Source organism: Podarcis pityusensis (assembly GCF_964106645.2).
Source record: "Podarcis pityusensis genome assembly, chromosome: 1".
NCBI lineage: Eukaryota > Metazoa > Chordata > Lepidosauria > Squamata > Lacertidae > Podarcis > Podarcis pityusensis.
Window position 1 is genome coordinate 46,922,271 of NC_138028.1, and position 17,685 is coordinate 46,939,955.

Sequence of the window (17,685 nt, forward strand, 5' to 3'; positions counted from 1 at the left end):
TAAAATTCATTGCAGTAGTCTAACCTGAAAATAACCAGCCTTGAAACTCAGGTGGGAGGCGAGTTAAAATATAAACAAATTGCTCATAATACTGCTGCCTTTTCTGGGGAGGTCTTACCATACTGGTCATAGTTTTATTGCAGTATATGTACTATATCATGTTGCAACCTTAAAGTGCCATTAAATATGAGTACTGATTCCAATAGGTTACGTGTGGCACTTGCCCAGTTAACGAAAATGTAAAATGTTCTGTTTATTTGGCACACTTGAATTAGGCTGCTGGCAGCTAAACATTTTTATAGCCGATGCTTCTCATATGAAAAGAGTAGTACAAGATAAACTAAAGTAGTAAAGAATAGTAAAGGGAGATGTCTGCCTTTACAAAAAACTTCATTGCTATAACAATTGTTTATATTGATGGAAATAACTACATGTTAAGCACAAGCAAAGAAAAGTTGAAATACATTTTGTTTTCTTTTATATATTTGTAGCTACCTGTGAAACGTGTGTATCTTTTTAGCAACGAAACATTGTATTTTTGCTGAATATATCCAACTTTATAATTCAAGCCACCAATAAAACTTTATTATAAAATGACCTAAAATAGGTATATAGAATTGTTGCTTACAACAAAATTGAGTAGGGCATTTTAATGATACTACCTTGGTACAATTTTTCCAGACAAGTTCTGATAGCCATAAGAGCTTAAGAATTTGTTGACACACGCCTAAACTGTTACATTTAAATGGCAGAATAATATTATTTAAGGCAAGGAATAATGCTGAAGCTATCTACTGACAATATTTAATCTTGTAAAATAACTTATATTTCTTTGTTTCTCCATTTATAGTACGGGAGATTGACTTCTCTGAGCTGGTTCTGGAGGAAATCATTGGAATTGGAGGCTTTGGGAAGGTCTATCGTGCAATTTGGCTTGGAGAAGAAGTTGCCGTCAAGGCAGCTCGGTATGATCCAGATGAAGACATCAGTGAGGCTATTGAGAATGTGCATCAAGAAGCCAAGCTCTTTGCCATGCTAAAACACCCCAACATAATTGCACTTAAAGGCGTATGTCTAAAGGAACCTAACCTTTGCTTAATCATGGAGTTTGCCCGTGGAGGGTCACTGAATAGGGTGCTGTCTGGTAAAAGAATCCCGCCAGACATACTAGTGAATTGGGCTGTCCAGATTGCTGGAGGAATGAACTATCTGCATGATGAAGCAATTGTTCCTATTATACACCGGGATCTGAAGTCCAGCAACAGTAAGTGGGGAGTATAGCGGGTGTGATGTTGGGACTTACAGAGAAGTGGACAGCATAGATAAAATGTTAGCAACTTGAAATATATTCCAGCCACATAAGCTTGAGGACAAAATTGATGAGTAGGCTAGAATGAAAGGCAGGGGCATGAAAGTTTCCCATGAGACTTACTCTTAAGAGAGCCAGTGGTGTAGTGGCTAGACAGATGGATTGGGGAGACCCAGATTCAAATCCCCATTCAGCCCTTAATCCTACTGTATGGTATTGGACCAGTCATTGTGTCGTGGCCTGAACTGCCTCACAGAGGAGTTAAATTAAAGCACAGAGAACTATGTATGCCAGACTATGCAAGCTAATTGGAGCAATGGTGGGATATAATAAACAAATAAGGAACTGCTAATGAACAAAAAGAGAATGGCAAGAAAACAGTGTGGGGTAGTGGTTAGGAGCGGTGGACTCGTAATCTGGTGAACCCAGTTCGCTTCCCTGCTCCTCCACATGCAGCTGCTGGGTGACCTTGGGCCAGTCACACTTCTTTGAAGTCTCTCAGCCCCACTCACCTCACAGAGTGTTTGTTGTGGGGGAGGAAGGGAAAGGAGAATGTTAGCCTCTTTGAGACTCCTTTGGGTAGTGATAAAGCGGGATATCAAATCCAAACTCCTCCTCTTCTTCTTCTTCTTCTTCTTCTGATAACACCAAGGTTGCGGGTACGATTCCCATATGGGACACCTGCATATTTCTACATTGCAGAGGGTCGGTTTAGATGTTCTGCAGGGTCCCGTCCAACTCTACAGTTCTATGATTCTAAGACGCTTCTGGCCTAATGGTTCCTTTTCCCTGGTTTAGAGAACAGCCTTCTCCTAGAAGTTTATTTTTTGTATTGAAGATTTTACCAACACAATTGTGAATTCCTTTCTCGCTCTTTCTTTTAAGGCACTGTTGCCAGTTGTCATCTCTGGTATGTTAAGAGAAACTTGTGACACTTAGAACAGAGTTGTGAAGGTGATGGAAGGTTAATTGTCCTTGCTTGTTTGGATGTCAAAAATGGTAGTGGCAAGAACATTGTGATGTAGATTGATTTCCCCCTCTTCTGTCTTTTCTCCTTCTGCCCCGTTTCTATGAGCATGAAGCATATCAGCAGTCTGGGAGTCCAGACTTCAAGACTTCTATTACCTATGAAGTCTTTGAACCTTGAAGACAGTTCTGTAATTTACCACTTTTCTTGTCACTTGGATCAAGAAAGAATTACTTCCCTTACTTTGACAACACAGTCATATATGCAGTTTTCTGTAACACTGGGCTGCCGTATGAAAGCTGCAAGTACACTGGTACCTCGGGTTACAGATGCTTCAGGTTACAGACTCCGCTAACCCAGAAATAGTACCTCGGGTTAAGAACTTTGCTTCAGGATGACAAACAGAAATCGTGCGGTGGCAGCAGCGGGAGGCCCCATTAGCTAAAGTGGTACCTCACGTTAAGAACAGTTTCAGGTTAAGAATGGACCTCCGGAACAAATTAAGTTCTTAACCAGAGGTACCGCTATACTGGTCTACTCCTGCTGCCAGTCTAGCCCATAGGATATTTCCAGAAGGTGGAGTGAGACTGGCAACAGTAGAATGGTTGGGCAGCAACTCTGGGTAGTTACTTAAGCCTTTTCTCTCATATCTGAATAAATCTGATTTGTAAAAAGCATCTGAGCAAATTACTCTTAAAATAAATGATGTAGAAAGGAGATTAATGTTATCAATATTATGGACCTGAATTATGTATAGACTAAAAGTATAACATTTGAAGCAGTTCCACATGTTTTGTTAAGTAACGGTTTTACAGGAGAGTTACTCTGATTAAATTCTCTATCTTAGAACTTCATGCATACTCTATCTGGATAATTTTCAATATGGGTCAGTATAGCAGCATTAATAAGTAACTGTTCCTTCCACATTAGAAAGATGGAATCAAGCATGTGGATGAGAGGGAATGTGTAACATTGAGAGTATGACACAAATTGGGATAGCCTTGTGAGACTCTTGGTGAGCAGGTATCCTAGATGTGGAGGAGAAAGCAAACAAACTTAATTTTTTCCTCCTCTTTGGTATAGTATATCTAGGATGATAAAATTGATTTTGTTAGAACCCTCCTGTCATTTTTGTGTGCAACACCAGCTTCTCACTTAAATTTGTGAGGAGTTCTACTAAACTGGTTAGAAGTGAAGTTTGTTAACTGTGGAGAAAATAGACACTGTTGGCAGCTGATGTGTAACTAATTAAAAATAAACCTCTTAGCAAAGCTCCTCTCTGTCAGTTTCCAATACAATTAGCAGGATGCTAGCTGTCAATGTGTGTTAAATCTCTTTGACCTTGGAAATAATTTTGTCTTAGAACCATTTAGGTATTTGTTATTCCTTGTATTAAGGAGATATCTACATGAACTAGTTAGTTCAGTGCTCAGATAAGTGCTTTATAAGATGTGTTCACATTTTCACAACTTTGGATAAGAGATGTGACTAAAGAACCTTTCTTTTGTAAAACTAGTTAGTTAAATATCTGTGAAATTCAATATCAAACTACAAAACATGACCAAATAGGTTTTCTAGCAAAGTATAGTAGGGCTACAACAGTTGTGCTCAGTAGCATTATTTTTGCCATATTACATGAAGTGAATGTGACAAATTCCACTACAAGCAAGAAGCTGTAACATGTCCTTATCCATAGTGTGTAACAAAGTGGCCACAATTTTTTGTTTAAATCCAGTTTCTGTCCCTCATAGTTGCAAAGCAGACATCATACATTTTTTTAAAGTTCTCTGTCTTCGTTTTATTTTTCCACTGTACATGAATCTGGATATAGGAGTAAAAGTATCTTAAGGGCAACACTTTAGGAAAAATAATATCATTAGCTTTTTCTGGCAACTGATGTGAATCTTGGAGTACCAGGTAGTCTGGTTGGGAAGAAGTGTACAGGAAAAGGTTTAGGCACTTGTTTGCTACTTCTCACCTGCAAATAACTCTGTTTTGCTTTGCAATAACAAATTAGCTGCTGGGATTTTCATCCCAAATTTGTTTCTGAAGATGGGGTTCAGGCTCTTAAGCAGCCACTTGTGTGGTCACCTGCAGTAGGTAAGGATTGTCATTAAGTTACAACGGGGTTATACTAGGTAGGTAAGTGAGCAAGAGTTACTTCTGTGAACTCACTTGCAAAACTGGCATATTCCTGTTCTTAGTTCATAATTGGTTAAATGTGGGCTTTACTAATTTAGAACAAGTATGTCTCCAGTACTGTACAGTAGACCCACAACTTATGCAGGGGTTACGTTCTGGGGCTAGCACATAAAGTTAAAATTGCATATAGTCAAACACATTGGGTGCAGTGGTGGGTGGGATTGCCAAAGTCTTTTTTTCCTGGACGTCCATACCTTAAAAAAATATATTATTTTTTGCTAGGCGTGTAAAGCTGAATGCGCACAGGTTAAAAGAGTGTAAGTTGTAGGTCTACTGTGTAAAGTGGCTGCCAAACTGGAATTTAGCCTATATATTAAGCATTATTTTCCTCTTTGAAGTGTCTGATTAATCTCCATAGGAGTAATCAGAAATTGTTCTACTAAAGTAATTCCATCTGTTTAAGAACAGGTGAATAGGAGCTCTAATTTCTTTGCATACTGCTTTGGGAAGACTCCTCAACCTCTAATGCTTTCATATTGTTGCACAAAATCTTAATGTTTGAATTGCCATTTCTGAAATAGGATAGTTGAGGACCTTCTATACATGATAATTAGAGTGCATGTCTTTTATTTTTATTTTTTTATAAGATATTTATTAAAATTTTCAAGATATTACAAAACACAAAAAGAAAAAGAGAAAATACAAAGTAAAAATAGTTAAAAACAATTCATTGCTTCCGTTACTTGACCTTCATTTGCTTAGTTCCAGGACCTCCTCACACCTCCCTTTTTTGTATTCCAGTTTTATGATTAATGATTAGGATACATAAAGAGGGGAGGGATTTGCTGAACGAATAATCGAACTGGAGTGCATGTCTTTTAATATGTTGACAACTTTGTGTTTCATGGTAGCATATTGGCAGGCTGGTAGAGTAAGAATGTTGATGTAAAATTTTTAGGGCTACAGACTTAAGTATTGCAATAGAACAATTGTGAACTTCCTTAGTTGTAAAATGAAATGCATACCTGATAAGCACAGGTAGAATTTGACAAATTGGTAGCACCTGCCCTAAAACAGCTTAAGTATACAGTGGTGCCTCGCAAGACGAAATTAATCCGTTCCGCGAGTATCTTCGTCTAGCGGTTTTTTCGTCTTGCGAAGCAACCCTATTAGCGGATTAGCGGATTAGCGCTATTAGCGGTTTAGCGGCTATTAAAGGCTTAGCGGCTTAGCGGCTTAGCTGCTAAAAGGCTATTAAAGGCTTAGCGGCTTAGAAAAAGGGGGGAAGCGAAAAAAAATCTCAAGACTCGCAAGACATTTTCGTCTTGCGAAGCAAACCCATAGGGAAATTCGTCCTGCGAAGCGCATTGAAAAACGGAAAACCCTTTCGTCTAGCGGGTTTTCCGTCTTGCGAGGCATTCGTCTTGCGGGGCACCACTGTAACCGTGCTCAGTTCCTGTTATTGTTTTAGTTCCTAATATTCAAGAAATAATAATAATAATAATAATAATAATAATAATAATAATAATAATAATTTATTTATACCCCGCCCTCCCCAGCCAGGGCTCGGCTCAGAGCTGCCAACACCAAATATGAATTACAATAAAACGTAATAGAAAACAACAAACAAACAAACAGTTAATTAAAATACTGCTTAAAATACAGCTTAAAACACAGCTTATAATGCAGACATGTACAAAGTCTGTTTGGCACCCTGCTTTACCAGTGAACTGGGGGCTATGAACCAGCCCAAAACTCAGCGAGGATGCAACCAAACAGAGTTTTCATTTTTAACCTACTTTGTGGCAATGATAGAGTTGAAAAACAGTTTTTCTCCACTACGTGCGTATTCTCAGAGCATTATCCATTGGAACTTTTCTCTGTGGTTTAACAGTCTCACAGATGGATTGTCAAGGTGAAAGAACCCTCAGAGGTATGCTGTGACATGTTTGCTAAAGATTTTGAGGATAAAATTACTCATATCCATTTCTACTTGGTGACAGATAGTTCTGTAGCAAAGTTTAGGAAGGTGTCTGGAGCCCTACCTTGTATTATATTGAATGAATTTGGAGCCTAATTACCCAGGTTAAAATGATGCTAATTGTGTGAATTCATTAAACATATGCAGCATAAAAAATGTAAATAATAGCCTTTGTGGGTAGCATAAGCAGCATCAGGAAGTGGGGAGTAAGAGCTTAATCATTGTAGAGGCAGCTTGATGTAGTGATTAGAATGTCATAGTAGACTAGGGAGATCCTGATTCAGTTTTCTACTCAGCCATGGAGATTACTGAATGGTAAATTAGGCTGAGAGATATGGACTAATTTCACGGGCTTTTAGGATGAAATTTGGGTGAGGTTGGATGTATGCTTTCTTGAGCTCTTTGAAGGAAAGGTGGGATATAAAACAATGAAATGAATCCTTTCCCCTACCTGTCCTAGTCCCAGCATTGTTTCTACCAGTAGTGATTTCGCCATTTTGAAAATATATATATTTTTCTATTTAAAGAAAGTGATTTTTATTGGTTCCACCCAGGAGGAAGGATTAAGCTATCCAGAGTCCTGATGCTTATCTTGAAGCCCTACATGGTTACAAGCATACCTAAAGAAATGCTTGCTTTCCATATATTGCCATTCTGCTGAAATAATAATCTGGCATCCTTCTCCAGGTGCCTCAGCCATCAAAACTGAGACAGAGGTGGCTTTCTACTCCATAATATTTTAGTTGGTCCTCCTATGATGATATTTTCTAACTGGCTCTGCTAGTTTTTCTAATAGCTTCATACCATTTTTACAGGAGTAAATATGCTTCATTGAAACTGCATTGAACTTGCTGCTACTCAGTATCCTCTGTCTGTCTTACTGCATGCATTCTGCTGACATCACTGCATGCAATTTACTATCTATTGCCATTCATTTTGGTGTTGTGTTTCAGCAATAGGAGAGGCAGATGAAAAATGGATAACTATCAAGCAGCACAGGCAGCTAAAGTGCAGTGAAATGCAAGTTGCCAAAGGCGTTCTTTTGCAGGATCACTGTGATCCCTCTTGGGTAAGATGCCTTTTAGATGGGAAGTTTGTAGATGGAGCTTTGGCTTTGAATCTGCTTTTGTTTAACTGCATCTATCCAAAATATCTGCAGTCACATATCTGTCTCAGCGTGCAGTTACATTGGCATTTTGTTGGTGTAAATGGAAGCATTTCAGGTTAAAGAGAGCAGAATATCGCTTTATCTCAGCTTTTCACTAAAGTTAATTTTGAACAGGATCTTATGGAAAGGACTTTCATTAATGGGTATTCATTATTCCATAAGGTCCCATCATGTCCTCATTCCTCAATTTAAGAAGAATATGACAAGCTGGAATGTGTGCAGAAGGTAACCAAGATGATAAGGGTGTGGAAACCAAGGCTTATGAGGAACTGTTGAGGGAATTGGGTATGTTTAGCCTGATAAAGAGGAGATTGAGAGGAGATATAATGGCCATCTTCCATGTATGATCTAGTTGAGATTCCTGAATTGCAGGGGGTTAGACTAGATAACTCTCGGCGTCCCTTCCAACTCTACAATTCTAAGTGTGGTCCTAGTGGCCTAGATCAGTTGTCTTCAACCATTTTAGGTTCTAAACCAAGGGTCACCAATCCAGTGCCTGTGGGCACCATGGTGCCCATGAAGGCTTCTGTTGGCACTCTGGGCAGGTGTTCCAGTCTCTCAGCTTTTCTTTTTGTGTGGCGTGTGTTTGTTTGTGTTTGTGTATGTTTGCGTATGTTTGCATATGAAAGTGAGAGAGCGCGTAAGCTTACGCTTTCCATGGGAAGTCAGCTATTGGGGTTGTTGTCTCTCTAATTCGTGTTATGCCATGCTTCCATGGGAGCCATTTTGTGCATGGCATCCCCAGCATTCTCTAATTCAAGTGCAGTACTTTAACCAAAATAATGCCCAGGGGCCAGAAACTGAAAGCACCCAAAGTGGCCATAATTGGACTCTGGAGACTGAGCAATCTTAAAAGCATGGGTTGGGGATAACAGAACTGCACCACAGGGAAATATTTAGTAGGGATTTCATTTGTTTCTTTTGTAACCTTGAAGTCCTCTTGGACTACTGTAGCATAACGTTTCCCAACCTAGCATCTTCCAGATGCTTTGGATTGCACCTCCAATCATTCCTTACCACTGGCTATGCTGGCACTCAGGTTGATAGGAGTTGGAGCCTTTGGAAAATTCCAGCTTGGCTGCTGTAGAGTGTTGTCCCCAAGGTGCCATTTACTGGCTTCTACTGGTACATTGAATAAATAAATAAATAAATAAATAAACTCTGCCCATCTGTCTGGGTTTCCCCAGCCACTCTGGGTGGCTCCCAACAGAATAATAAAAACACAATAAAACATCAAATGTTAAAAACTTCCATAAACAGGGCTGCCTTCAGATGCCTTCTAAAAGTCAGATAGTTGTTTATTTCCTTGACATCTGATGGGAGGGCATTCCACAAGGTGAGTGCCAATGCCAAGAAGGCCTGGTTCCCTGTAACCTCACTTCTCGCAGTTTCAAAACCCTAAAATGTATTTTATAGAATTGACTTTTTATTTCTATTCTTTGTATATTGTATTGTTGTTTTACTGCTATGGCCGATGGCTAACGCAAATAAAGATTCATTCATTCATTCATTCATTCATTCACTTCTTGCAGTGAGGGAACTGCCAGAAGGCCCTCGGAACTGGATCTCAGTGTCCGGGCTGAACAATGGGGGTGGAGACACTCCTTCAGGTACACTGGGCCGAGGTATACATAGCTTGGCATCCTGCCAGAGAGTGGTTTGTCAGGAGCAGATTACATCAGTGCTGCAGTGTCTGCTTCAAATTCCTGTAGCTTTCCTGGGTACAACTCAAGACACACTCTTCAAATCTATGCAGCTCTAAATGACTTGGGCCTTGTATACCCAAAGAGCTTCTTTTCCCTCAAGTTCTGTTGCTGTTACTAAGACTGACAGCCTGAGAATGTCTCCTTGAGTTGGTGGATGAGATTTGTAGGAAAATAGATTTAGGGCTTTCTCAATCTCAGGCTATGTATCTTAAAAGCAAAGCATAATGTTTTCAATCCCACCCCCCAATTTAAATCAGTTTTTAATTTATTTTTAAAATTAACTATTTTAAAGTGAAAACTTTGTTTCTATCCCCTCCATCTTACCTCTGTAGAAAGGTATTTAAAAAGTGTACTTAATAGATGACTGTTTGACAAATCTAATTAAAAACATGTATGAATTTTTTCAGACTTTATAAATAAGATATCCAACGATTTGCAGGAGCTACCATAAAAATGTCTCTCTTCAACCAGACGTTTGACTGATTAAAAGTCTTTGGCATTTTAAATGTGTTTGGGCTGTTTTAGTTTTATTGTGTATTTTGTATTCTTATTTTGTATATGTTGTGAACCACCCTGTGATCTTTTGATAAAGGGTGATTTAATAATAATAATAATAATAATAATAATAATAATAATAATAATCTTAATCTTCAAAGTTATTAAAAAATCCCAGTAAGTTTGCAGTATTCAAATGTTTTACCATACAGTGCCTTGATGTTGGGTATTTGTTCTTGTAGTATAGTGGGAAGTTCATAGGAATACAGCCTGCTGCTTTGCTGGTGTCTTAGTTCTCAGCCTGGCTTTTTGCTTGCCAGGAATGACACTTTCTACCCACTTTGTCTGTGTTCCAGAGAGCCTCTTTAGTAGAGAGGCTAAATATATTTCTCATAGCTATCTCATAGAATCATAGAGTTGTAATACCAGTACATTTCTTGTCTATTACATTCCCATTAGGGGAGATGTGAATTAGGTTGATTTGCTTAAGAATGGTATTGATTACGATTTAATAATGGTACAGATAATAGCATATTTATCAGTAGCTTTTATTGATTGTTTTATGGTATATTTTTGTAATATTTGTGTTCATAATTTGATGTACACTACTTAGAGATTTTATATTTCAAGCAATTTAAAAATAACCTTAAATAAAAATGCTGAGCAAATGAAATTCTCCTCTACCCTTACACTTTAGGCACATTCAGTGTGACATGTGCAGTAGCAGAGCTTCTGTCACTTCTTCACCCCACCCAACCCTGCACCTACGGACAAGATCTAAAAAATGACTTTTTTTTTTAGAGGAAGCATTAAGTATAAATTGTATGTTCACTAAACATTAACCTTTTTCGTCCCTGTGTGCCAGTATTGATACTTGAGAAAGTGGAAAATGGAGACCTAAACAACAAGAACTTGAAGATCACAGATTTTGGCTTAGCCAGAGAATGGCATAGGACGACCAAAATGAGTGCTGCTGGGACGTATGCTTGGATGGCTCCTGAGGTCATCCGTTCCTCCATGTTTTCTAAAGGCAGTGATGTGTGGAGGTAAGTATATTGGCACTAAACACATTGGAATGTTAACTTGCAGCTCCTGGAAACCTATTTTAACTTTCTGTGCTTGAAATTATGTTTATTTGTTGAACAGAATTCCTAAACACTTGATTTACCAAAGCATCGCTCCCCCCACATCTTGTTATGATACTGTTTTTGTTTCTGTGCTTCTGCTTGCTTTGTTCTAAATTCTTACACTTTTATTTAGATGTACATTGGCTTATACATTAGTTTTCTGTATTGAGAATAGACAAACTACCAACAGGTATGTTATGTACTGAAGTTCTCACCCTGGGCCAGCAGGGGGATACTGTAGATAGTTATGCAAATGAAGGATCGAAAAGTGACGTTCAGTGATTGGATAGTTTTAGAAAATGGCAACAGTTACATTGTTCTGGAGCTCTATATAAGCAGGCTGACTGAGCTCCTAAGCTTAGTTCTATTCCAGCTTACAAATAAAGAGCTGCTTTGGAAGAATTGCTGTGTCGTCTGATATGTTCGCCCACAACTTAACAAGGTACAGGTTCAAGTCAGTTACTTAAACTAGATGCCCTTCTTTCCAGCATGAAACTTCCTGACTCATAAATTTTCTGTCAAAGATGATAAAACTTGGAATCACCAAATCGGTAAAATGCCAAAATGCCCTTTTTAAAAAACCCGATGTTCCAGTTTTGTTCCAAGTATTGTGTTTATATTTATAGTGTAGGTATTATATTTATAGTCTTAACCTTTTGTCCGTTATCTTGGCCCTCATTGCTGGGCAAAGAACTAAAAATCCCAGTTCTAGTTCTACCAAAGACTTCAGTGCATAAATAGGATTGGTACATGGTCATGGCACAGGTTATAAGGTGAAGCAGATACATATAAGGTGTAGACAGAAGGCTATTAGCAAACTAGGATGTTGATCCAGCAGTGGCATGCCCCTAGCATCTTCCTTTTGAATATCGTGGCAGGCACAGTAGCCATACTCTGGACACTGGGCAAGTAAACAGATTTGGTCTCTGAGGTGTCTTTGTCAAGGAAGATGGTGTTGGTACCAGCTTAGCATCTGATATACTCTCAGTTGCTTCCCTAGAGGGAGGGGAGGCTCCTTCGTCCCTAGACAGAAAGAGGCAGAGGCGTCTGGGCAGGGATGTTTGATGTCACAGGGGTGGAACATTCCTTCATCAACTTGCTTGGATGTACCCGTCTATCTTCCAGAATACAGGCCCTCTACCTAGGTTCAGATGGGACACAGGTGGCGCTGTGGGTTAAACCACAGAGCCTAGGACTTGCCGATCTGAAGGTCAGCGGTTCGAATCCCCGCGATGGGGTGAGCTCCCGTTGCTTGGTCCCTGCTCCTGCCCACCTAGCAGTTCAAAAGCACATCAGAGTGCAAGTAGATAAATAGGTACCGCTCCGGCGGGAAGGTAAACGGCATTTCTGTGCGCTGCTCTGGTTCGCCAGAAGCGGCTTAGTCATGCTGGCCACATGACCCGGAAGCTGTATGCCGGCTCCCTCGGCCAATAAAGCGAGATGAGCACCGCAACCCCAGAGTCGGTCACAGGTCCCTTTACCTTTACCTAGGTTCAGACACTTCCTGGAGTCCCGGTTTCTCCTCCCCCATTCCCCTAGGACCCATCTCCCCAAACCCCTCAGGATCTGACCATCCCCTCTGTGACATCTCCACAGAACTCATTCATTACATCCATGTGTACTTAATTGCTGCTGTCACTTCTAGCAGAATTGGTTGGTTTTAAGAGAGAATTACATTATTAAACTTTTCTTTTCATAGCTATGGTGTGTTGCTTTGGGAACTACTAACTGGGGAAGTACCATTTCGAGGAATTGATGGCCTAGCAGTAGCATATGGTGTTGCCATGAATAAACTTGCCCTTCCTATCCCTTCAACCTGCCCGGAACCTTTTGCCAGACTGATGGAAGGTAAGTGTTGACTGCATTGGACCTGACAAGATACATGCTACTATTGGGATACAGTTCAGTACTGATTTTATGAAGATGCAAAACAATTTGGCTTCTGTAGTTTTTCAACAAAGTAGGTAGTATGTTGTTTCCTTTGTCTACTAAAATACCGGTTTCCAGAAATGACAGGTGGGCAGAATGCTGTTGTGCTGTTGTCTGCAGGCTTCCCACAGGCCTTTGGTTGGCCACTGTGAGAATAGGATGCTGGAAAAGATAGACCATTGGCCTGATCCAGGAGTCTGTTATGTTCTTAAGAAAGCTGTTCTTCTACTGTATGTATTCTGCTGCAATAGCAGATTGCTATATGGATGAAGCTTTTGTACGTGAGAGGGTAGCACCTAGTAAAGATTGTGCCAGGATTTGAGTTGCACTTGATGTAATCCATTATTGACTCCTAAAGGCTGCATATATAAATCTACAATTCTCAGTTGGCAAGTTATACTGTCATGAAAGCAATTACATTTATACAGCTTTTGAATTACTATCTTTGTTCTGAATTTTGACATGAGTACATTTCTCCCCCAACAGTGTCCAGAAAAATATTTTGGTATACTTAATCTTGGTGTAAATCTCACTGAACAGTTTAACTTACTTCTGACTAAACATAAACAGCATTGCACTGTAAGACTTTTGTCGACTGGCTTGAGGAACCCAAGGTTTCCAGAGGTTCGGGGGGGGGGAGAGAGAAAAAATTAAGGTGTGGGGGAAACACCCCAAACCATTCAATAAAGGCTGAGCATACTCAGTGGGCACAGAACATTGATTTGATGAGAGCAAGAGATAGAAAATTGGAGGTGGTATGGAGTGTGCTTTAAGAAGTTGTTAGTGGCTGACTGGAGCCCTGAACGGAAGCACTCCACACTGTAATGTTTTGTTGCACTTGTTTGTTTTATTATACAGTTTATATAATGCATTGTGTTCACTTTTGAGAACCTAAGAAAATACTGGACATTTTAAGTTTATAGCAATAGGCCAATAGTCTTAATTTTAAAACCAAAATAAGTTGAGAATAGAGATGACATTATTTCTTTAAAAACAAAAGGGCTTCTTGTGGTTTCTACTAGAACTGAGGAATGCATTGCAGTTATTTCAAGATTTTTAAATAATAAAACTAGATGAAGATCTTGTTTATAACTTCAGTCCTTTTATAAAGTGCTGCTCAAACCCATTAATTCTCTCACTGTGTAACTTCAGTTTTTATTTTGTTCTTCCATTAACTACGCTGGTGGGCTTCACTAAGCTAACAATACCAAACTTGCCTTCTTGTCTCTAAAGAGGTTTTTGGATATCACTGCAGTCCTCATTAGTGCAAATACTGTGACAGTTTCAAGCCTGGGGAACTGAAAAGGCACAGGCCACCTGCATTGTAGTTATCCTGCTTACTCACTCATGCATTTTGTTGGCAGCAGCACTTCGTTTTACAGTATGCCATGTTTCCTTTCTTGTCATAATCCTGATGCAAAGAGGCAGGCACAATGCTGCTTCAGGATACGTCTATTTTGCTGATTGCCAGTAACTGGTTAATAACAGGGGAGAAAAGAATAGGGGAAATTTGCAAAAAAGTAGCACCCCCCCTTTTCTGTGGCACTTTTGATCCAATTAATAGTGCAATCCTAACTATGTCTACTCCTGTTAATAAGTCCTATTGAATTCAATGTGGCTTATTCCTAGATAAGTGGGGTTATGATTGCATCTTTAACCATTAGTTAAAGGTAAAGGTACCCCTGCCCGTACGGGCCAGTCGTGTCCGACTCTAGGGTTGTGCGCCCATCTCACTTAAGAGGCCGGGGGCCAGCGCTGTCCGGAGACACTTCCAGGTCACGTGGGCAGCGTGACGAAGCTGCTCTGGCAAGCCAGCACCAGCGCAGCACACGGAAACGCCGTTTACCTTCCCGCTATAAAGTGGTACCTATTTATCTACTTGCACTTAAGGGTGCTTTCGAACTGCTAGGTGGGCAGGAGCTGGGACCGAAAGACGGGAGCTCACCCCGCCGCAGGGATTCGAACCGCCGACCATGCGATCGGCAAGTCCTAGGCACTGAGGTTTTACCCACAGCGCCACCCGCGTCCCTCTTTAACCATTATTTTTCTTAATTAAAGGTTTGTATAAATATTTATATCTGAACATCCAAAATGAGTCCCTTGAAGTTCCTGATGCTTTTTAAATTATGACACAATAGTGGAAAACAAAACCCAGTGAAGAAAAACCAAAGAGAAATGGGGACTTGGTCCATGGGACCATCCAATTTAAATGGCTTTTAAATGTAGGTATGTTTGTGTGGATCATTAGTAGTTCTCTGTTCTGCATTGCATGACTCTCAAATAACAACAACCATGCTGCTTTGTTACACTATTGAATATCTTGAAATAAAAGTGAAGTGAGCCAAAAGAACCCTGTTGCTGGGATACTGCCAGGGAGACAAAGGCCATCATGCCCCCACGCCGTCTCCGGACGATCCATCAACCTCCCGTAGAAACGCAGTATCAGTCAATTAGCGACACAAGCCTCAGAAACATCTGTCCACATTCCAAGGACTGCTGCACGCCCTTTGCAGAGTTCGCACAACGAAAGATGCACTCAGGAGAGCATTATTTACAACTTTATTCAGCGTTGGTCAGAACAAAGAAAAACATGACTGACTGACTGACTGCGTGTCAAGACACACAGAGAGAAAAACAACAGCTATATTCAAAAACAGAAACTTCCTGTGAGCAGGAAATACGTAGGCTGTGACTCACAACAGCCTGTCCCCTTTTAAGGTGGAACGGAAATATCCTAACAGTAATAATGCAGGGCCTTGTTTCCTTTCTCTCATCTTGTTTCACTGCACTGTTCAGGGACTAGTTAACAACTGAAGTAGAAATAAAAACAAGCTAAATTGTTACTGTCTGATGACAACTCTGTAACTAAGACTCCAGAAAGCATTCATTTTCATAGTTTTTGCATATTCTGTAGGATAGGTAACAAACTCGCATAACTACTGGGATTCTGCTTTAACAAGTATGCTTTCAGAAGTTTTATAAGCACAACCCTATGGAAATCAGTGGGTTTAATAACATGGATGTTTACTAGAAATCAAGTAAGATATTAAGTAAGAAATCAGCTGTATTTAAATCAGGGCGGCCCAACTTTTCATACCAAGTTGGCCGCATGAGTACTTTGACATAGAACCTGTGGACCTCATACTGCCTTGTTGCACAGGCGATGGGGGACCAAGGCCAAAATTTGACCCTGCACATCCCTTGTACTGCTTTCTTAAAGCTAGCTAAGCAAGGCATGAGACAAGCTGGGAAAGCACTAACTAGACTTTGGGAAGGAGGCGGCAGAACTCTATGGCCCTGTCAGAGCCCACACATGTCCTTCCCAGAGCCCAATGCCTCGCTTACCTGGCTTTGGGAAGGAAGCGCAAGGTCTTCAGGAGTCAAATGCATGGGCGTAGCTAAGGGTGGGAGGGTAGGGGGCAGCTGCCCCCCTAAATCAATACAAATCAATAAAATCTGAGGTTCTGCCCCCCAAAAGCCTTCCCCCTAACCAAAATCATGACTACACTCATGGGCAAATCTTGCTGAGGGCAACCAAAAAAAGACCTCGGGCCATGCATTGGACCACCCTGGTTTAGGTAATTTCAAATTTGTGTAAGGAAATGTACAAAGTCAGAGGTGTGGGAAAGGCCAGTAGTGACATATTTGAATGAAAAGGCATCAAGATAGATCCTTATTAAATTCAAAGTACTTTTGTGAAACTTTTTACTGTTAGGAATGATGGGGCAAACTATGGCGAGTATATTATTTACTTTTCTGAATTAGGCATTGAGAACCTGTAAGTGAGTAATTGATGTAGAATGGTGTGCATTAATTAGCATTGCTTCTGGAAAGCTTTGTAATATGGGGGCAAAGTAGGTGTGATGTGAGAGATCTATGACAAGAAGTTTTGTTTAGAGATGGTTGTAATAATGCTAACGTGCTAGTTTCTAGTGTAGAATTTAAATTATTCAGGATTCTGTTGTGTAGAAAAAAGTTGGCAAATGGGGTATAATCATATGAATTCAAGAGTGGTAGACCAGAGGGTTAAAGATATCAACAACTGAGAGAGTACAGGTTGTTGGCATGGCCCAGAAATACTCTTGCAACCTGGCAACTTTTGAAGTAGATTGTTGTTCTGTCTTGTCTTTATCTGTTTAGATTGTTGGAATGCTGACCCTCATTCAAGGCCCTCCTTTGCCAATATTTTAAACCATCTAACCAACATAGAGGAGTCTGGTTTCTTTGAAATGCCAAAGGACTCATTCCATTCCTTGCAAGAAGATTGGAAAATTGAGATCCAGGAGATGTTTGACCAACTCAGGGCCAAAGAAAAGGTAAATGGTGCTGGATATTGATTTTATACTAATGTTGTTACTGTATTTTATATTAATTAAGTGATTTTATTTAATCAGAGCTGATCTTGCAATGCTGGTAGAAATAATGCATCTTGGGTCAGTGGTTTGCATGAATGTATACTCACAGTCTAAATTTGTCAAGCAGAAACTGCCAATATTCACATCTTTTGGAAATGTCAAGTGAATATTCAATTTTGAAAGCAAATTCTTGTTAAAATTAAGGATATTATCAAATATGAGATATTGTGTAACACTATGTTCTATTTGGCTACATGAAAGATCTAATTCTACCTGAAGACTGAGCACTTGTCAAAAGAACATAGGAAGGTTGTAAAAAAGGTGATTCCTCCAGATTTCTTCCTCAGTCTGCTGGTAGAAGTGGAATACTGAAGTAGACATGCATAATCCAGTAGTACTATATTTAAAGTCTGATCAATATAATGACTTTTATTTTAAAAAATAAATTAGACTTATTATTCAGATGATACGTATACGCAACTAAACCACTGTCAGAAGCTACAGCA

General features: G+C 39.8%; 2 protein-coding genes across 7 annotated transcripts in view; both read left to right on the plus strand.

Moving 5' to 3' along the window:
* The window catches only part of LOC308463436 (uncharacterized protein), a gene marked incomplete at its 5' end in the record, with an annotated part of 341,915 nt that overhangs the window by 177,403 nt on the left and 146,827 nt on the right, over positions 1 to 17,685 (plus strand). The window lies entirely within an intron of this gene.
* The window catches only part of MAP3K9 (mitogen-activated protein kinase kinase kinase 9), a 91,564-nt gene that overhangs the window by 4,526 nt on the left and 69,353 nt on the right, over positions 1 to 17,685 (plus strand). For all 6 annotated transcript variants that reach the window (XM_081016664.1, XM_081016663.1, XM_081016665.1 and 3 more), the window contains exons 2-5: positions 851 to 1,264; positions 10,634 to 10,814; positions 12,595 to 12,743; positions 16,965 to 17,140. In XM_081016664.1, coding sequence (XP_080872790.1) covers positions 851 to 1,264; positions 10,634 to 10,814; positions 12,595 to 12,743; positions 16,965 to 17,140 — 920 coding nt within the window. The remainder of the gene's footprint in view (positions 1 to 850; positions 1,265 to 10,633; positions 10,815 to 12,594; positions 12,744 to 16,964; positions 17,141 to 17,685) is intronic.